The following is a 22,576-nucleotide window of genomic DNA, read 5'->3' as shown; positions in this document are numbered from 1 at the left end:
AACTGTTCAATTCACTTTAATATTTCTTTTAAAAGTATTTTACATGTATTAAATATTTTAAGACTGATCAGCTTCTACTATAATATTAAAATGATAAAACTAGATTCTACCTTGTTAATTCCTAACGAGGAAGTCAAATTATTGAACTGTTTTAGGAGCCAGAAGAAAGCTCTAAGTCCAACTTCAGCCTTTGAGGCTCAGAACTCCATAGGAAATCAAAGCTGAGATTCAAGCCATGCTTCTGACTACCAAAAGCAAATGAACAATACATACATACAGCATGTAAAACCCTAATTCTAAGCACTATGAGACAAACAGTAGAAATGTATTAACAAGGATATACATAAAATAAGGAGTGAACAGCTTTTCAAGGGAAAGGAATAGGTTTACTATGAGGAACCAGGCAGAGGAAACATGGCACATTGGGTGAAATGACCAGTAATAATGAACGCCATCTTGAAAAAGTGGGAGTCCAAGGAACAGTAAGAGTTTAGGAGATGAAGCTGGGTTTGTAGACAGTTGAAATCACGGAAAGACACTGCAAACTAAAGAATGTGGATTTACCACGTAGGCGATAACAGAGCTTCTAATAGGTTTTTAGTAGTAAAGTAAGATTTGTACTTTAAAAGCTCACTGGTATCAATGTAGAAGATAGGATGAGGAAGAGGCCGAGGAAGGGACAGCCATCAGAACAGCTGAATTGAGAATTTTTTTTTTTTAGATTTTATTTATTTATTTGGGGGGAGGAACAGCACAGAGGGGAAGTGAGAGGGAGAAACAGACTCCCTGCTGGGCAGAGAACCTGTTTGGGACTCGATTCCAGGACCCTGAGATCATGACCTGAGCCAAACGGAGACGTTTAACTGACTGAACCAGCCAGGCGCCTGAGAAGTTTTTAAAAATGTGAACTAAGGCAAATCAGAGAAGTATGATGACAGAGATACTGGGAATGGAATCACCAAGAGAACAGGAGGCACAGAGAATTCCAAGTCTGTGGCTTGGATATTTAAGCTGATAATGGTATCATATAAGGATGGATAAGTTCACAGGATTTAAGATTCTACGTTCAGCATGGGAACGTTTTGCTGAGATAGCCATGAAACATTCATATAGAACTATCCAGTTCTGAATAGACTCTTGGGCTTAAGGAGAGGTCAAGCCTAAACTTTTTCTCAACTTACAGGTGATAATATCAGTGTGGATATGATCATCCAAGTGACCATATGTAATGGAAAATAAAAGGAACAGTGTCGAAACCAAGAAACTATATTTAGAAGGAGGAAGAAGAGAAATAACTGTAGGAATTAAGAAGGAACAATTGCAACTACCAAGATGAGAAGAAAGTATCTCAGAAGTCAAGAGAAGAAAAAAATTCTAGGTGGCGGCAGGGAAATCCTAATGGTTTAGACAGGGATTGGCAAACTTTCTCACAGAACCAGATAATAATTATATCAAGCTTTTCAGACCATACTGTTTTTGTTGTAACTATACTCAACCCTGCCACTTGTGGCTGGAAGGTAAACAAAAGGATGTGGCTGTACTCCAATAAAACATTATTTACAAAAATAGTTGCTCTAGCTATAATTTGCTGACCTCTGCCTTGGAGATCAGATCAGAACTGAAAGATCAGAACTGAAAAATATTTATTCCACTTGGCAATAAGAGCCTTGGTAACTTTTACCATGCCACTTCAATCATAGGAGCTGGTTAAAATTATCATCAGCTGGGGGAGAATATGGAGCAAATGTTTTATAACCTGAACCTCAGAACTGTGATCCTCCAAGGAGAGTGCTACTTGAAGAAAAGAAAAAAAGTCGAATGGCTTCTCAGGGATGTTTTTTTCTGTGCACATAAAAGCCATAGTTCCAGTAGGGTGGCTGTGCTTTGAGCACTCAGATTTCAGTTCTCTTAAATGTGAAAGAGGGATCAAATGACCATTCACTGTTGTTCCATAAATAGTGTAAAATATGTATTATTTTTATCTTTATTTTTATAATATGCAAATACATTTATACGGTTACAAAAATTATCACCAGGGAGGGATTATCACTAAATGGAGGGATAGATAGATGGATACACACATGATAAAGCATGTATAGTAAAATGTTAATCCCAGAATCCGGATGTAGGTAGGAATATGGGTGTTCACTGTATAAATCTTTTGACACTGTGTTCGAAAATTTCCATTAATTTTTTTTAAAAAGCTGCTATCATGTATCCAATTAGTATATTAAAAATCAATAAAGTTTGCACTATTACATCTGATAAAATAATCTTACCGCAAAAAAGAAAACCACTTCCAAATTTAGTTTCAATAGAACTATGCACGTGTTAATACTACAAACCACTACAGTAGTAGAGACTCATAGGTAAGTATAAGGAAGTCTTTTGAAAGCAGCTACCTTACCTGATTTGCTACTACTGCATCTTGTGGATCATCTGGTTCTGCAGCTGCCAATAGGGCTTGCAATGACAATAATACCGTGCGGAGAGTCATTGCTGCTGCCCTAAAAATCAAAACAGGAAAATACCATAGTTAAGAACATGCTGCATGATAAAAGCATAGTGGATGTTTTCTAGATAAAATATAAAAACTACTGGAGCTAAAACTTATCTAGATTTTATCTTAATCATGTAATTTATATAAATTTATATATCTGCCTATCATATATTTTTCTTTACAACGAATAAATGAGTCTTTCTATTTTTTAAGACAAGTCAAACCATCCTGAACTGGACTTCCTTTTCTTATTGTTGCCAATATCCTTCTGGTCAGCTTTACTCACTGACATAACTTTTTATCCATTTCTCTAGACATAAAGTGATAAACTAGTATATATAATTTTCTTTCAGTGCCACTCCAAAAACATGTAAAATGACATCAAGCAAATATCCCTTATTTTCAAGAAACCATGAAATCATTCCATAACATTCTGAACTAGAGCAAGTTATTTGCTTAAAATACATCACTTAGGGGCGCCTGGGTGGCTCAGTCGTTAAGCGTCTGCCTTTGGCTCAGGGCGTGATCCCAGCGTTCTGGGATCGAGCCCCACGTCAGGCTCATCCTCTGGGAGCCTGCTTCTTCCTCTCCCACTCCCCCTGCTTGTGTTCCCCCTCTCACTGTCATTTATTTATCTGTCAAATAAATAAATAAAATCTTAAAAAAATAATAAAATAAAATACATCACTTAATTCATGCATCTATATAAAGCAAATAGTTATCTAAGAAATGGTATCTACCTAACCAGCAAGGATTCTTACCATTTCTGTTAAAAAACTCTTTGGCCAATATAGATATATTTATAAATACAATAAACCCAACAGTGAAATATTTAAAATGTTGAAGAGTATTAAATAATAAGCCCATTTTATTTTTTTTAAAGATTTTATTTATCTGAGAGAGAGTGAAAGGGGGAGGGAGAGAGAGTGAGTGTGAGTACATGAGCAGGGGGAGGGAGAGGGAGAAGCAGACTCCTCGCTGAATAGGGAGCCCGACACGGAACTCGATCCCCAGGACCCCAGGATCATGACCTCAGCAGAAGGCAGACAATTAACCAACTGACCCCAGCACTCCAGCCCATTTTAAACATTTTATTTTTGTGTAATCTCTACACCCAATGTGGGCCTCGAACTCACAACCGCGAGATCAAGTCGCATGCTCTACCAACTGAGCCAGCCAGGCACCCCACAATAAGCCCATTTTAACCACACAAATTAGATATTCTAAATCTGTCTTTTTCAACGGGGTTCCTCATTTTAACCATGTAACAGAGAAAATTACTGAGTCACTATTTTCTCAATTTTCCAAGGATAATTACAATAAAAGGTAACTTATTACCAACAATGGATGCCTTAAAGCACTGTATCTCACAAAGTGTAGTTTCACCAACCAGGAGTGTCAACATCACCTGGGGAACTTTAAGAAATGAAAATTCTCAGCCTCATCCCAGACCTACTGAATAAGAAACTCTGGGGTGATTTAACAAGAACTCCAAAAGTGATTCTGATGCAACCTAATGTTTGAGAAATACTGCTTTAGTAGATTACAGTGTGAGCTAATTAAGAAAGGCTGTTCTAGGGGCAATTGGGTGATCCAGTCTGTTAAGCATCCAGCTCCTGGTTTCAGCTCAGGTTGTGATCTCAGGGTTGTGAGACCGAGCCCCACATCAAGTTCTGCACTCAGTGCAGCGTCTACTTAAGACTCTCTCTCTCCCTCCCTCTCTAAAATAGATAAATCTTTAAAAAAATAAAAAAAAAGGAAAGAAAGGCTGTTCTAAACCAATATAATAAAATCAATATCACAACTATAAACCTGTATTTTATATAGTAAAGTAAAATTACATTACAAATGAATTTTCATCTAAAATGCTATCAGAATAAAAATTTTTATTGATCAATTTACCCTTTCAGAGATACTTACAGGAACAGGAGAAGAGTGGTTATGAAACAAAAATTAGCTGAAATGCTAATGCTAGCATTAAAGAGAACAGGAGGCCAATGCAGGGCTCCATCCCAGAAACCTGAGGCTCCCTGCTCAGCAGGGAACCTGCTTCTCCCTCTCCCTCTACCCCTCCCCACTGCTCATGCATTCTCTCTCTCTCTCAAATAAATAAAATCTTAAAAAAAAAAAAATGAAAAAGCCATGACGTTACTTCAAACAAAATCTTAAGTTATATAATTTTTAATACAGTTATTTCTTTTGAGGAATCTGAATATTAAAGAAAAATCGTCACTCAAGGAAGTATTTCATACTGAAACAATTATTAAACTCACTTCAACTTACAATAAAAACATGAAAACACATAAAATAAAAGCCATTTAAATCTTTGCAAAATCTTAGCAAAACCTTAATAACGTTACATGAGTAGCTTTATTTGTATCTCAACAAGCCAATAAACCTTTCCTTTAAAACTTGAGCTCTTAAAAGAATCAATTTGGACCCTTGTTTTACACCATATATAAAAATTAAGTCAAAATAGATCAAAGACCCAAGCGCAAGAGCTAAAACTACAGAACTCTTCGAAGAAAACATACGAGGACACTGGAGTTGACAATGATTTCTTGGACAGCACATCAAAAGCACAGGCGACAACAGAAAAAATAAGAGAAATTGGTCTAACTATATCAAAGTTATCTGTGTAGAGAGAAAAACCTCCTGTGCAAAGGATAAAATCAACAGAGTGAAAGGCAACCCAAAGAATGGGAGAAAATATTTGCAAATCATGTATCTGATAAAGGGTTAATGTCAAAGAGCTCCTATAACTCAACAACAAAAAAACAACTAAAAAATGAGAAAGGACTTGAACAAACATTTCTCCAGAGAAGATATACAAATATCTGATAAGCGTGTAAAAAGATGCTTAATATCACTAATCATTAGGGAAACAAATCAATGAGATACTACCTCACATCATTAGAATGGCTACTATCAAACAAAACAGAACAGAAAAATAACGGTTGTTGGTGAACATGTGGAGTCATTGTAATCCTTATGCACAGCTGGTGGGAATGCAAAATGGAGTAACAATTAAAACAGTATATAGCAATTCTTAAAAAAATTAAACAAAGAATTACCATATGATCTAACAATTCCACTTGTAGGTACATTACCAAAATAATTGAAAGAGGGACTCAGATATTTGTACACCCATGTTCATAACAAGGATTATTCACAATAGCCAGAAGGTGGAAGTAATTCATTTCCATCAACCCATGAATGAATAAAATGTGGTATATTCATACATTGGAATACTACTCAGGCTTAAAAAGGAAGACAAATCAGACACATGCTACAACATGGATGAATCCTGATGACATTATGTTAAGTGAAGCCAGGAATAAAAAGACAAATATTATGATTCATGAGAATTCATAGAATTCATAGAAAAGCCAAATTCATAAAGACAGAAAGGAGAATTTGTCATTGTTGGAGGATGAAAGAAATGGGAAGTTATTGTTTAATAGGTATGGTTTCAGTTTTGAAAGATGAAAAGATGGGAGGGGATAGGGTAGAAGGATGAAGAGTGAGGGCACAGAGGATTTTTAGGGAAGTGAAAATACTCTGTATACCATAATGATGGATACATGTCATCATACACTTGTTCAAATGCATAGAATGGACAACACCAAGAGTGAACCACAATATAAACTAAGGACTGAGGGTAATTGAGATAGGTCAATGCAGGTTCCTCAGCTGCAACAAATGTACCATTCTAATACAAGATGCTGACAATGGGGTAGGCTATGCATGTGTAGGGGCAGGAAATTTCTGTAACTTCCTCTCAATTTTGCTATGAATCTAGAACTGCTCTAAAAAAAAATAAAGTACTGGAGACTGGTAGCATAACAATGTGAATATACTTAATAATAGTCATCTGTACACTTACTTGAAACAGTGAAGATTTCCATGTTATATGTCAATTAAAAAAACCAAAGATGATAAATTTTATGTCATAGATATTTTACAATATAAAAAACTTTTTAAAATTAATTTTTAACGATTTATTTATTGTCAGAGAAAGAGAGCGAGTGAGCATAAGCAGGGGGAGTGGCAGGCAGAGGGAGAAGCAGGCTCCCTGCTGAGCAAGGAGCTGGATCTGGGACTCAATCCCTTGACCCAGAATCATGACCTGAGCTGAACGTAGACGCTTAACCAACTGAGCCACCCAGGTGTCCTTAAAAAACTTTATTTAAAGTGAGAAGCTTTTCGGGGCGCCTGGGTGGCATAGCGGTTAAGTGTCTGCCTTCGGCTGAGGACGTGATCCTGGTATTACGGGATCGAGCCCCACATCAGGCTCCTCCACTATGAGCCTGCTTCTTCCTCTCCCACTTCCCCTGCTTGTGTTCCCTCTCTCGCTGGCTGTCTCTATCTCTGTTAAGTAAATAAAATCTTAAAAAAAATAAATAAAATAAAATAAAGTGAGAAGCTTTTCCCTTAGAGATTTGTAAGTTTTTACTATAAATACTTTCTACTTCTTTTATTTACATATTTTATTTTATTTACAGTCTTTATTGGAAGGACACAAACTTATAAACCCCTGAACTTAACAACTTCAAAAATCAGACACTAAGAACCTAAAGATGAACATGTTGAAAGGGAGAGTTTGCTCTCAATATGAAAGGAAAAATCTTAGATTTGATTCATAACAATCTCAATGAGAAAAAGTTATGTTTTCTATATGCTTCAAATTTTTCATAATGAAATGTTGGGGGAGGTATTTATAAACCATTAAGAATTGGCTAAAAGGAAATCTAAATGACACCTGAAACTAGTATTGTATGTCAACTACACTTTAATAAAAAAAACAAAGAACTGATTTAGTTGGTTAAGTGTCAGACTCTTGATTTTGGCTCAGGTCATGATCTCAGGGTTGTGAGATCCAACCCCATGTTGGGCTCCGCGCTGGGTGTGGAGTCTGCATAAAATTCTTTCTCTCCCTCCACCCCCCCCTTTAAAAACACACACACACACACACACACACACACACACACACACACAAAACCCAAAAAGAGTGGGTGCAGATAAAAATGAATGAATGAATGAATGAATGAATTTTTTTAAATGCTAGAGAAAAAAAAAACCCAAATGAAAAGTTTCAAGTTGGACAAAAAATTAATGGTATACAATCACATTGTTTTAATAATCCATTGTAATAAAACTATTATCAAAACAAAACCTAGTCTTCTGGCTCTAAAAACTATAGAAATTATAACATCTTTGATAGTGTAAAGAAGTGTGTATGTTTTTTGGGGCACCTGGATGGCTCAGCTGGTTAAGCGTCTGCCTTCAGCTCAGGTCATGATCCCAGGGTCCTAGGATTGAGCGCCATGTCCAGCTCCCTGCTCAGCGGGGAACCTGCTTCTCCCTCCCCTGCCCCCCACCCATGCGCTTGCTCACTCTCTCTCAGGTAAACAAAATCTTAAAAAGAATTTAAAAACATGTGTATGTTGACTAATCTACATTAATTTTTAAATCTAAATTTAGTAACGTGAAAAAAGTATACACGTAAAAACACAACCTTTCATTCCATTTATTGTTCTTTTTACATAGTACTGACTAAATTCATAATGCACTCAGATTTTTTAGGATTCAGTGTGTAAAAAACAAATCCTAACAGGCAAACAGGAATATGAAATTTCAAAATGTGTCAGCTAATTTTAAGTCAGTGGATGATGTACCTTATAAATCTATCTTCAGTAAATTAATTTTGCTCAGATCTCAATAAACACAGTTAAGATGGCTAATTAAATAGTCATGCATACAGACTCAGTAGGGCCTTCAAAACATAAAACAGCTATGTGAATTGTCAGTATTGTTGACTAACTTTCTGTTAAGGGTCTTCAGAAGACCATCAATATAACTGATGTTTATTCAAAACACTGACTGCTTCTTGAAGATTTTGGCAGCTCTTCTGTTATAAGTTTTTATTAAAGTATAATAAGCCGAGTTAAATGTTATACATCTGGATGAATTTTTATGTATGTATACACCCATGTAACCAGCACAAAGATCAAAATACAGAGTATTTACAGCCCTCAAAAAAACCTCACTCTTGCAACTCCCTTTCACAACCCTCACCTACCCCCAACACTGTCCTAATTTCTATCACCATAAATTAGTTTTGGCTTACTTTGAATTTTATAAAAACAGAATCACACACTATGTGCTCCTTTGTGTCTGGCTTTGGTCACTCGACATGTCTGTCTGAATTATCCATGTTGTTTGTGTCAATACACTTTTTTTTTTAAAGCTTTCATTTATTTATTTGAGAGAGAGACACAATGAGAGAGCATGAGAGGGGGGAAGGTCAGAGGGAGAAGCAGACTCCCCACCGAGTAGGGAGCCCGATGTGGAACTCAATCTTGGGATTCATGGGATCATGACCTGAGCTGAAGGCAGTCACTTAACTGACTGAGCCACCCAGGCACCCCAATACGCTTTTTTTTTTTAAACTACTATGTAGTGTTTCACTGTACGATTATTCCACTATATATCCATTTTCTGGTTGATAGACATTTAGGTTATTGAATAAACATGCTACAAATATTCTTGTACAAGTCTTTTGGTGGACATATGCATTCATTTCTCTTGGATATAGACCTAGGAGTGGAATTGCTGGGCCAAACCAAAGGTGTATGTATGCTGGTTGAGTGGCTGAACCACATTCCTACCATCAATGCAAGAAAACTATTTATAAGCATGTAGTAATATCTAATTATAATTTTAATTTGCATTTCCCTGATGACTAATGATGCTGAGCACTGCTTATCAACCATCTAGGTATTCTCTTAATGCCTGTTCATGTCCTTTAGAAAAGCAGTATCACTGAGTGCAATTTTTATGTGTAGTCATTTTCTTCTATTTCCCCGGGTAAATAGACACCTACAGTCATAATAGGTGTCAGTGGAAAAACATCAGAAAATAGTTTCCATATAGAACACACTGTGGAGTTAATAAACATAGAGTTGTTAAATATTAAAGGTAACTTGACATATGTATTAACAAAAGACCAAGACAGTTTTCTAGCACACCTATCCCAAATTATTCAATGTTTATTCAATTTATTTTTCTGAAGATTACTATCCTCTAGTCTTCTTTACCAAATTCCAGACCTGAACCCTAGAGCTGGCTGTCAATTATATCCACTGACTGTCAATTATACCTCAGTAACCGGGGGGGGGGGGGGGGGGGGGCCTTATGATATTCATGTATATCTAATCTCACCTATTTTTATCTATGTGTCTTTGACATTTTAAAATATTTCAATTATATAGATATGAAATGAAACTAAATTCAGCTATTTCACATCTGGCTAAGGAAATGGAACAGTCGACAAAAAGTGTTTCAGTACAAAAGTGCCAAGTTCTCTTTCTACATATACACCATAATCTTTCAACTGTCTATACAGAGATAATCAGAAGTGGTTGTACTGCTGGCTTAACTCCGAACAAAGAGGGGAGTCAATGGAAAATTTTAGTCTGGAGCTATATTTGTTTTTAAAAAGGGATGTGGGGAGAGGGAGCAGGAAGGAGAGTATCACTCTCTGAGAATTGCTGGGTAGGGCAAAGTCAGAAGCAGGGAGGCAGGCTACAGTAATCATTCAGGAAAGAGGTAATGTGACTTGGGCCAGGTAGTAGTAATGAAACTGCTAATTAGATTTTGGAAGTTTCACCAGTAAGATTTGCAAACAGGGTACAGGGTACCAGAGAAACAAGAACCAAGGATCATGAAGAGGTTTTGGCCAGAGCAACTGCAACAATGTAGTTGCCAATAACTTAGATGGGGTGACACAGGTTTGGGTTAGGGGAATGTCAGTTCAGTTTTCAACATGTTTTAAGTTTGAAATGTCTACTACATACATATTGAAGTACAGATGTTAAGCAGGCAGCAGCATGGTGTGGAGTCCAAGAAAGATAAATTTATGAGTTGCTGTGGTATTTAAAAAGTGAAGTTCTAAAATCAGATGAGCGTACCAGGAAACTGAGTATAGATGAAAAGTAGCAGAGGTAAAGACTTACTAGCCCCAAGAAGTACTCTCTCATGTGCAAAGCCCCTAGAAACAAGGGAGGAACTAGTTACGGAATCTGGGAATAGGCACAGGAAAAGGGAGAACAGAAGAACTAATGTCCCAGAGACCAAGTGAAAGAAGTACAATGTCTGCAAATATTCATTAGTATCGCTGAATGATCAAACTATTATAAAGGGTCTTTGAGATAACATTATGGATAAAAACACTGAGGCCTACAAATTGCAAAAAGTCACAAATTAAAAGAATGACAGAATAAAATTAGTTCTATTTCACACTATTCAATGTTTAAGGGTAAGGAATACAGATCAAGAAACCAGATCCCAAGAGATGATCTGAGGGAGGCGGCTTTATTCAGATGTGATATTAGAATAGAAAAGCAAAACCAAACGAACAATTCTTGTTTATCTAATTACTAAATAAACCAAATCACCCAACACTAAATGCTGTCATTTCTGTTTCACCTTATTCAGGTTCCATTCTTTCCCTTTCTGAACAAATCAAACACATAGCTTATCACTGTTTTCGCCCACTCTGATATCTTTTTTAGATACTTCTTGTCTTAGTTTTTTCCATTCATATTGTTAGAATATGTCAGGCTCTACTCTAAGAAAATTACATAAACAATTCATTTAATCCTTTTAACAGCCCTATGAAGTAGTAACTAACCCAATCTTGTGAGATGAGGACACTAAAGCACAAAGGCTAGGTAATTTGCTCAAGACCACAGTTTAGTAAATGGCAGAGTCAGGAACTGAACTTAATGGCTCCAGGAAACACTCTGCTGTTAAAATCAAATCAGATAAAACATGTGGAAAGCACTATAAAGTGCTATGCAAACGAAGGTATCACTTACAAAGGTACTTCTTTCTTCAAATCTGAGAACCTTACCTAAGCTAACTTAACACAACTTTTAACATTTTTGTTGCCTACATTCCATCCAAATCAGAGCTGATCACTTCAATACTTAAGTTTTTTTAGTTTTTCACCAAGTATCTTCCAGAAACAGCAAAGAACCAAATTTACCAAAATAAATGAAATCAAGACTTTTCAAGATGTAAAGCTAGCATCTGACACTACCTAATAAGGCACTATTTATTTATTTACTTTAATTTAAAGATTTTTTATTTATTTGAGAGAGAGCGAAAGCGATCACAGAGGAAGAGGGAGAAGCAGACTCACCAATGAGCAGAGAGCCCGATGTGGGGCTCGATCCCAGGACCCGGATAATGACTGTGATCTCAATTCTAACACACTTTTTAAAAAAGATTTATTTATTTTACAGAGGTGGTGGCAGGGCCAGAGGGAGAGGGAGAGAGAATGTCAAACAGACTCCATGCTTATTAGTGCAGATCTGACATGGGACTCAGGCTCATGACCTGAGCTGAAACCAAGAGTCAGACACTTAACCAACTGTGACACCCAGACACCCCAACACATTTTTGATTATGCACTTAAGAGACTTCATAGTTTTAAAGTTACAGCCCAAATAAGAGAAAGTATAATATATGCTTATGTTTTGAGGCAATTACATGTATAACACTCTGATTATATAGCCTTGGAATTCATTGAGAGGGAAGAAAGTGAATTCAAAATCTCTTACCATTGATCTTTCAGGATATCCAAACAAATAGCCCCTGTGACGGAACTAATATTAGGATGCCATATTTTAGTGATAAACCGGACCTAGAATATAAAGCACACTTGAGTTTTTAAGTAAAAGAAATAAAACACATATAGTTCAAGTACAACCACAAGAAAACGAAATCCACAGATAAAAAAAAAAAAAGTCCATACTTACATTACCATCATTTTGCCTAGCTGAAGGGAAGGGTGTGGAAGACAAAGCATTCAGTAAGCTGAATGCTGTCAGTGACATACATTCTTTTTAAACCTTTTAATAAATGCTCACCCCTAAAGAAATCCAACAATTACCAGGTGTTTACAATTTCCCTAGCATAATAGTCCATGCTATGAGAACTACAACACAGACTAAAATCTAATTACGTAAAGTAACATAAAATCAAAATTAATATAGATGGTAAATGGCAATTTATTTAGCGTCAAGTAGGATGTAGGATAGCTCTGAAGGACAAAGTAAGCAAAATCAGTACACGGAAGCATTTTAGTAGTAAGTGGCTCCTAAATTTTCTGTAGAAATTGTTTTCTCAGATTTTTTTTTTTTAATTCAATAAACATTCGAAAGACACTGGCACCGAGGCTTAGAGTTTAAGAAATTTATCCAAAATCAAATAACTAGTTAGCAATAGAACAATATGCAAACTTACACAATCTCATTTCAGATTCTGAGTCTCTAATCACCTCATTATTTGTCTTAATATGGATAACAAACCGACAAAGTGAAAATGCTAACTCTAACTCTAACTCTAATGCTTCTCTCACCATGAAATGAAATCCAGTTCATCAGTTTTTACGAGCTTTTGAAGGACCAAATATTATTATCTGGGGGAGACCTATTATTATTATTATTATATCTGACATATATAATAGTCATCTGAGACAAAACTCCTTTACACTTAATAGATTAATTGCTGTAAGTCAAGCAATGGTTTGTTTTTTTTTTTTAAAGTAGGCTCCATGCCCAGAGTCAAGCCCAAGTGGGGCCTGAACTCACGACCCTGAGATTAAAACCTGAGCCAATATCAAGAGTCAGATGCTTAATCAACTGAGCCACCCAGGTGCCCCAAACCAAGCAATGTTCTAAGTACTCTACAAAAATTAACTCATCAATATGTGCTCCAAATCTAAGCTATTTATGGAAAGAAGCTAAGCAGATAGCTTCCACTTCTCTCCTTGTGACTGGATTTGTCTATACTACCTGTTATTACTTCCTCACTTAATTACTCACTAACTTATATGCTAAAAAAGAACTTCAAGTTACCAATGACTTCAAAACATCTAAAACTGATGGAATCTTTCCATGTGTTGGTCCATTTTAATTCTTGCTTTCAAAGGTATCTACTTCTCTCAATCCACAGAATCACCAACTCGTTAAACTCGTTAAACAAGACCATCATCCTACACTTGGGTTACTAAACAGTCTACTGACTTTAATACCTTCAGTTCTTTTTCTTTCAATCCATTCTTCACATTGAAACCAAGAGTACCCTTTAAAATAACTAATTCACTACTCTATGTAAGGCCCTTTACTGACTTCTCATTCCCTTTATGTAAGCCTGCACTCTTAAACTGACCCCTAGCCTATCTCTCAAGTCATCTTAAACCCCACCCCCCTTGGGTCTTTCATAGCTGTTTCTTCTCTCAGTAACACATGTTGATGCCCTCTTCTCCTGGCTAATTCCTACTTAATCCTTTAAGTTTTGGTTTCCATATCCCTTCTTCCTCATCTGTTCTCACAACACCCCATACTTTCCTATGTCATCATACTGATCACACTTCTATAATCTCTTCCTTATATGTCTTCCCTAAAAGGCTTCCCTAAAAGGCTCAGTATTTATCCTGCTTACTAGCGTATCCCAAGTACCTAAAGTATCTCACACTGAATGAACAGGCAATTACCATTATGACAAACCTGTTATTAGAGCTAACCAACATCCCTCTCAAATATAGAGCAGGTCAAAAAAGACAGGCATACAGGTGTTATGTACAACAAACATTTCTTCCTAACAGATATAACCACGATATTCGTATCTTAATTTCTACCATTCACCGAGTTAAAGCATAAAGATACGAAATAACTATATGCCATAATTTCAGTAACTCAAGGACATTACAGCATTTTGTGACTTTAAAACAAAAACTGCTCAATCTCTTCAACACTGGAAAAAGAATTTCATTTCATTTTTTAAAAAGATTTTATTTTTGGGGCGCCTGGGTGGCACAGCGGTTAAGCGTCTGCCTTCGGCTCAGGGCGTGATCCCAGCGTTACGGGATCGAGCTCCACATCAGGCTCCTCTGCTATGAGCCTGCTTCTTCCTCTCCCACTCCCCCTGCTTGTGTTCCCTCTCTCGCTGGCTGTCTCTATCCTGTCGAATAAATAAATAAAATCTTAAAAAAAAAAAAAAAGATTTTATTTTTAAGTAATCTCTACACCCAACATGGGGCTCAAACTCACAATCCAAGATCAAGCATCACATGCTCCACTGACTTAGCCAGCCAGGTGTCCCAGGAATTTTAAATTACTACTGAAGTCATCAGACGGTTTATGGTTAGGCAAGTGATCTAAGGTGTCTTTTTAAAGAGGAGTCTTCAATACATGATCTCTATAAATTCTGTATGAAAACAAATATGCATATATGCAGGATCAAGGAAATTATTAAACTATGTTACTTTGTACTAATCTACAGTTTTAGGAATAAATGCCTTCGAAATTTCCAAATGATGTAATAAAAAAATTTTCAAGAGGACATTCCATCACCCACTACTATGGATATAAGTACTTATCTTAGTTTTTTCTGTGATCTACCACTATGTATCTCCTATTCTTCTTTTGTTATTCTTTATCAACTACCTCATTTCTTAGATTTTTTTCATGTCTTTTTCTTTCTCAAGCCTTAATATTACTAGTGGTATCCACATGTGTTCCAGAATTGTGTCCTATTATTTTATATCCAATTAACATCTACTGTATTTGTCACGTTTTCTTATAGTGCCAACACCTCTGTTGTATATCAACAAAAATGTAGAATCAAAAACACTTGAAGGGATGAAGCATAAGAGTAAGTAAAAATACAAGGACATTTATTATGACCTACTTTAGTCATATTTGACACTAATTACAAAACAGGTACGAAATGGTTTACAGTATTAAAAGACTTACTAATCACAATTCAAGCCTCCTTATTTTCACCAATGACACTAATACCAGCACCATCTGGGGAACTTCAGAACACTCATTACCTTTGAGGAACACTCAAAAGAACTTCTTTATATAGAAATATTGAAAATACATAAATATAAATAAATATCTATTTATAAAGGATAAATTTTTATAAAAATATTAAAAATTTTAAAAATATTGAACATATTATACAGAATTATAAATCTTAACACAATGTACACAGTGTTATGAGACCAAAACAAAGGAAGGAGACTATTCTTATTATCTACATTGGCATACCATCATCACTAATCTATTTGTTTTTTCCATCACTAATCTTATCTCCTCCTGGAGGACAGTATCCTATTCATTCACTCTTTAGTTCAAACACTTCAGCACCTACTTCATGGTAAATTTAAGCTCACATTTCCACTGAATTACCAGTTTCAAACTTTGAACTCAAGGATGTTACGATATGAAACCAGCTTTAACTAACTTATTGTACAAAAAAAATGCTATATTATTTTAAATATGCATGTGCAGATGGGCAGACCCATTAAAAGTTATTAACGATGTTATTTATGGTCAATTTCACATATAAAACTACATTTATGTCAAGAAAAAACAGGAAAATTCACAACTTAATCTCTAATACATAACTAGACAAATCATTGAGGAAGAGTCTTCCTAATTCAATGAATTTTTTCATTAATAATATAATTCCCTTTAGAAATAACACTAGTTGTATGCATTGAATTAAATTCCTTCTACACTATATTCAGCTGACTCAAAGATATATCTTCTCTATTTAGAAGCAAACCTTCTGCTCTTCAGGTTAATAATTTATTGCAGAATAATAAAAAAGAAATACTCTGTGACCACTGTTACCAAACATGTAAGTTTCAACCTTACATTTTAGCTGCACAATGGTAAGAGAACACAACCAGCTACCTTCAGTACTGTTATCTCATGAGGCTTAAAATTAAACCCGAGCCTACATATTAAACGTATGTGAACAAAATCCAGCAAGAAATTTACAAATACTCCCCATTTTTTCCATTATATTTACCAATCAGTAACATATTTAGAACATATTTATAATATGATCATTTACATTTACTGCAAAAGCTTAATGCCATAAATGGGATGAGTACCATATTTAAAAGAATACTAAATTACAACTAAGATTAACTAGTTGAAGCCGGAGGAAGATACATTAGAATGATTAAAGGAAGACTTTTCTAAATCTTGAAGCTACCTCAATAAGGAATGTCTAGAATTAGGATAGTAGTGGCCTGAAGAACAATGGGAGCTCTGTTCTCATGTTAAGAGTATTTTTCCCACTGTGCTAAGAAAAGGAGGGTGAGAGAGGGACGAATAAAACACTGATTTCAATCATTAAATAAAATAATATATCAAGTGCCTGAAACAGAGCCAGGGCTATGCAATCGCCTTGGAGCTATATAAGACTATAGAGGGAAATAATTAAACACTTTCACTGAGATCATAATTCACCTAAAGTGCACAACTCCATGACGGTTTTCAGTATACTCACAGGGCAGCCATGTAACTAATCATCAGCAGTCATTCCCCATTCCTCACACACCCCCAGTCTTAAGCTACCACTGACCTATTTTCTTGTTTCTATGGATCTGCTGCTTCCAATGTTTCATATAAATGAAATCATACAATGTGTGGTCTTTTGTGTCTGGCTTCTTTCATGTAGCATGATGTTTTCAAAGTTCATCTATCTTATACCACATTATCGGTACTTCATTTGTTTTTATAACCAAAATATATTCCATGGTATAAATATGCCACATTTTATTTACCCATTCAGTTGATGGGCATTTATGTCATTTCCACTTTTTGGCCATTATGAATAATGCTGGTATGAACATTTGTATACAAGCTGTTGTGTGGACATGTTTTCATTTCTACCAGGTAGGTACCTAGAAGTAGAGTTGATAGGTCATAACGTAACTCTATGTTTACCATTTTGACCAAATTATGTTCCAAAGCAGCTCCAACATTTTACATTCTCACCAGCAATGAATGAGAATTTCAATTTATACAGGAAATACAAGTGTCAATGCTATACTTTCAAACGATGTCACAGAAGGACGCCAACAGGCTACTTCAAGAAGGGCCTTTTAGAGTGGTAGTCACTGGTTAATGCTAATATTTACATAGTGCTTACTCTGCGTAGACACATTTATAAGATTCACTATTTCATTAAATCTCAGGTATCGTGGAATTATATAATATAATACACCATTACTTTATGTACCCTGAGGAAAAAAAAAATCTGCCAATTAAATTATGACATGTCATCCATCGAAAGGTGTATTTTCATTTCAGAGATATTAAACATGTGTAAAAGGGGTGCCTGGGGTGGCTCAGTCGGTTAGGTGTCTGCCTTTGGCTTGAGTCATGATCCCGGAGTCCTGTGATGAGCATAGTGTCGGGCTCCCTGCTCCTTGGGGAGTCTGCTTCTCCCTCTGCCCCTCCCCCTGCTCATGCTCGCTCGCTCTCACTCACTCTCTCAATAAATAAAAATAAATTTTAAAAAAACTTAAAAAGATATGTGAAAAAATGTTTCATAATTCTATGAATTCTATTATAATAATTTGTACATGGATTAATTCCTTTAATCTTTATAATCCTAAGTGAGGATTTTATAGATGAGGCAACTAGGGAACACAGCTTGCCTAAAATCATAAAGCCAGGAGTGCCTGGGTGGCTCAGTTGGAGAATGCAGCTCTTGATCTTGGGGTAGTGAGTCTGAGCCCCACGGTGGGCAAAGATTACTGAAAAAAAAAATTATAAAGCCAATTAAATGGCTGAAGTAGATTTGAACTTTCTGGTGGACTGCTCTTGTTGGTGCAGTCATATTCATTGTTTTAGAGATTATGCCCTCACTCCTTCCTCATCAGGATCAAAAAAGTAGAGCACACTGGGCCTTATGGGATTTGGGTTCCATTTAACCTCTAAGCCTCAGGTCCCTCATTTATTAGAACTGTTAAGACTGTTTCAGGAAAGGCATATAAAATTCTTAGCACAAACGAAGTGACAGCTGCTACTGCCATTACTGAATAGTAAAAAATGTAGTGGCTGAAAGCAGCCTCTTTTGAGATCTTTTCTTTCTTCCTCATTTCCATTAAAAAACTTTTTTAGGCTATGAGGGCATCCTTATCTTTAAACATTTAAAATCTTTTGTTAAATTTATGGTATTCAACAATTAAAGTATCCTCAAGTGTGTATTCATCCCAATGATAACATTAAAACCTAGACTGAATCCAGTGGAGAGTAACCAGGATGAGGATGAAAATTAAGTCACAGATACAAGATGACAGCTTAATCATAGTGGTCATCTCTAAATGGTCATATTGAAAAATGTTTCTTTTTTCATAATTCACTACATAACTTTCACAAATTTCTACAAAAAGTGCAAACTACCTTTTTAAAAAAAAATGTTTATTTATTTTAGAAAGAGAGAGAGAGACAGCACAAGCAGGGAGTGGCAGAGAGAGAGAATCTCAAGGCTCCATGCCCATCATGGAGCCCGACGCAAGGCTTGATCTCACAATCCTGAGATCATGACCTGAGCTGAAATCAAGAGTTGGATGCTTAACCGACTGAGCCACCCAGGAGCCCCCAAACTACTTTTATAACAGAGGGGGAAAAAAAATCAAGAAAAAAAAAATCAACCAGCTTAAAAGGTAGAAACAACCAAATTGTCCCTCATTGAATGGATAATGTGGCATATATGAACAACGGAATACTATTTAACCTTAAAAAGGAGTAAAATTCAGATACATGCTGAAATATGCATGAACCTCGAAGACATTATGGTAAGTGAAATAAACCAGATACAAAAGGACAAATATTGTGTAATTCCACTTAACTGAGGTGCCTAATCAAATGCATACAGAGAAAGTAGAACAATGGTTATGGAGCTGGGGGCATGGGGTAAGGGAGTAGTTACTGTTTAACAGGTAGGATAAAAAAGTTCTAGAGATGGATAGAGGTGATGACTGCACAACATGACTATATTTAATATTTAATATCACCGAATTGCAAACTTAGAAATAGTTAAAATAGCAAATTTTATGTTATGTGTATTTTACAACAATTTAAAAGAATCAAGTGGGCATATCAGAAACTAGATGTACGTAAGATACAGAATAATAGACACTCCAAACCAGTAGATGACCCCAATGTACCCTGGAACTTCCATTACCATGTCTATTCTTAAATGGGAACAACCAATAGGTTGAATGAATTCCAGAATATTTTCGACTGACTGCTATCATATGCTCAAGGACACTCAAGGAGTCACAGAAAATACAAAGATGTATTAAGATGTGGTCCTTCACCTCAGGGGCATAAAAGCTAGTGAAAGCTACATACCCCAAATGTTTTAATTGGTACTGTATTTGTGTTGGTACTAGAGTTGACCCTTAAATGACATGGGTTTGAACTGCACTGGTCAACCTATATGTGGATTTTTTCTGATACAGTACAGTACTTTAAGTTTCTCTTTATGACTTTAATATTTTTCTCTAGCTTTCTTTATGGTAAGAATACAGTATAAAATACAATATAAAATCCATATATAAAATATGTTGTTAATCAACTTTGTTATTGGTAAGGTTTCTGGACAGTAGGCTATTAGCAGTTAAGTTTTTGGGGGAGTCAAGAGTTACACATGGATTTTCGACTGCATGGGGAGTCAGTGCACCTAACCCCACACTGTTCACAGGGTCAACTGTATATAAATTACATAAAATGCTACTGAAAGAGTAGAGGAACAATCTGATGGATACAGCTGAATGTAAAAGGTGATATACTCCACCTAGACCTCAAAAAAAAACCCTAGAATTTTAAATGATACAGATAACGATTCAAGTGAAAATGACAGAAAAGTATGAAATAATAAGCACCATCTACAAACAGCAAATAATCCACTTTGGAAAATAAGAACCATGTAGTGGGTAAGGGTGGTAGAAAATTAGGATGTAAAAGACAACTGGGGTCAGGCTGTAGGAGGTTTTAAATGCCCAGCTAAGGAGTTTAGACTTTACTAACAAAGAAAGAAAAGAAACATCAAAACTGCACTTTAGAAAGATTTATAGAACAGAACTGCAAAGAATGAGTAGGAGTGGCAAAGATGGATTAAATAATAGGCAAAACAGGAAAGTAATAAAGCTGAATGCCTACACTAAAGTGATAATAGCAAAAGTAAAGACATAAAGGAAGCTGTTCAGTGAAAAAATAAGTTTAGGTTAGTTCTCTTTGTTATACATGACCTAGGGCATTCCATTTCCTCTTTTAATATTCATCAGTTGCAATTATTTGTTCATAATTTTGTTTTTTGCTAGAATGTGAGCTCCATGAAAGCAAGGACAGTATAAGTCTTATTTATTGCTACACTGGCACATAGTACTCAAAAGACTACTGAATGAATTCAGAATATACTCTTCCAAAAAAAAAAAAAAAAAACCCACCCAAAACATACTTCTTTGAGACAAGTAAGAATCTGCATAAGGGTTCTCTAAATTTGGGAACATTGCAAATTTTTCCAGACCTAGAATTTAAGCCACTGTCAGATGAAAATCCTATTCCTGTCTACAGCCATTACTAGCTGCCTCTGAGTAAGCTTGCTTTTCATTCTAATTCCAGAAGCAAACCATCTGCCATTACCTGAAATCTTGTTCATACTAAATTTATACAGACAACTCAAAAAGCTGTAATCCTAATAAGCACTAAAATATAAATTAAATGGGAAAAAAATTTAGAAGTTCATGCACAAAAAATATGCTTACAATACCTTAGGGGGATTAAATGGATATGTTTCTGGTATTTTTATCTCTAGCTGATATCTTCCTCCTAAAAAACGGGGGAAACAGAAAGTTAAGAATGCTGCTCACTTCAAATATCTGAAGCCAAATATAATGACATAACTTTTCAAAACATGTACTATTTCATATTCAATTACAACAAATTCATTTTAAAGGTGAAACCCAAAAAGGAAATAATAAAAACACTAGTTAATTGAAAGGTTATTTAAAACATATAAAATAGCCATTTTACACAACTATATTAGTTTATCGGTGAATAACAGCTAGAGATAGATGAATACATTAAATCCAAAGATAATCCAATGCTTCATTGGGTCAGTTAGGTAATACAGGTCACGTCTCCTTGTTTCCTCTAGCCCACACTGAAAAGAGTTGCTAAATAACAGAAAATATGGAAAGAATAAAAAGGGAAAAGGCAAGGAGGTATAAGGTATAGATGGTACAGAGGAAAAAGGACATATGGTTATGTCATAAACTGAAAAAATCTACTTCTAGCTGGTTCCCTCAATTCCAAAATTCCCCAAACTTTTAACTTGCGCCCTAAATGAAAGGCCAACACTTCTTGTTAAAATTTTAAAAATAAAATTCAACAATAACAGATAGGCATAAAGATAAAAAACTATTCTCTTCCTCTCAATAGGTATACAAAAGGAAACACCTTACAAAGAGGTTGTTCTAACCAGTAATGTGTAAACAGAATGCAGTATTCTGTTTTGAAGTCATCCTGAGCAACTAGCAGCGAAATACGTATTTTAAAAAGTTTATCTAGCTTTCCGTAAGTGGGTAAGTCAAGGGGAAGGTAACTGCTGTGCAGGAAACTCTGAAGGGGGAAGTCTTCCACTGGGGAAGAGGGTGGATTTGAATCCTAACTTCAAGGAACCTTCCAATCCTAAGATTTTATGATCCATTAACATAGAATACACACTATTCCAAAATGTAACAGATAAAACTGTACAACTGAAATACTTACATATGAAACTATGCCTAGGATTTGCTTCAAAATAATGAAGGGATGGATCAGATCAAAGACTGGCCCTAAGTTGATATTTATTAAAGCCGGATGATAAGTACACCAAAGATTCATTATACCATTTGTGTTCTGTATATAGCTAAAACTTTCCATAATAAAAGTAAAATAAAATAAAAACTATGCACAGTATTATTAACTTCAAAATTTCATAATTCAATTCTCAGTATATCCTGGATTCTCTCAAATCCACCTCCCTCCATTGTTAGGAATAGATGAATGTGGATCTGGGAGAAAAACAAAAGAGCAATTCACTTGGTACCACTTTCTTCAAGCCCTTTCTGGTCCCAATTCTTCTTTTCTTGCTAATTCTTTTTAATGGTGTCCCTGATGCATGAGTTGAACTAGATGCCTGAAT

At 35.6% G+C, this 22,576-nt stretch overlaps 1 protein-coding gene across 4 annotated transcripts in view; it reads right to left on the bottom strand.

Annotated features, from left to right (window-relative positions):
• UBE2K (ubiquitin conjugating enzyme E2 K) overlaps positions 1–22,576 on the bottom strand; it is a 70,597-nt gene that overhangs the window by 3,704 nt on the left and 44,317 nt on the right. For all 4 annotated transcript variants that reach the window (XM_026508761.4, XM_057309525.1, XM_057309524.1 and 1 more), the window contains 3 exons: positions 21,161–21,219; positions 12,130–12,212; positions 2,408–2,507 (listed from right to left, as the gene is read on the bottom strand). In XM_026508761.4, the coding sequence (XP_026364546.1) occupies positions 2,408–2,507; positions 12,130–12,212; positions 21,161–21,219 (242 nt within the window). The remainder of the gene's footprint in view (positions 1–2,407; positions 2,508–12,129; positions 12,213–21,160; positions 21,220–22,576) is intronic.

This window comes from Ursus arctos, unplaced genomic scaffold, assembly GCF_023065955.2.
Source record: "Ursus arctos isolate Adak ecotype North America unplaced genomic scaffold, UrsArc2.0 scaffold_9, whole genome shotgun sequence".
Lineage (NCBI taxonomy): Eukaryota > Metazoa > Chordata > Mammalia > Carnivora > Ursidae > Ursus > Ursus arctos.
This window is presented reverse-complemented; position numbering and strand designations above follow the sequence as displayed.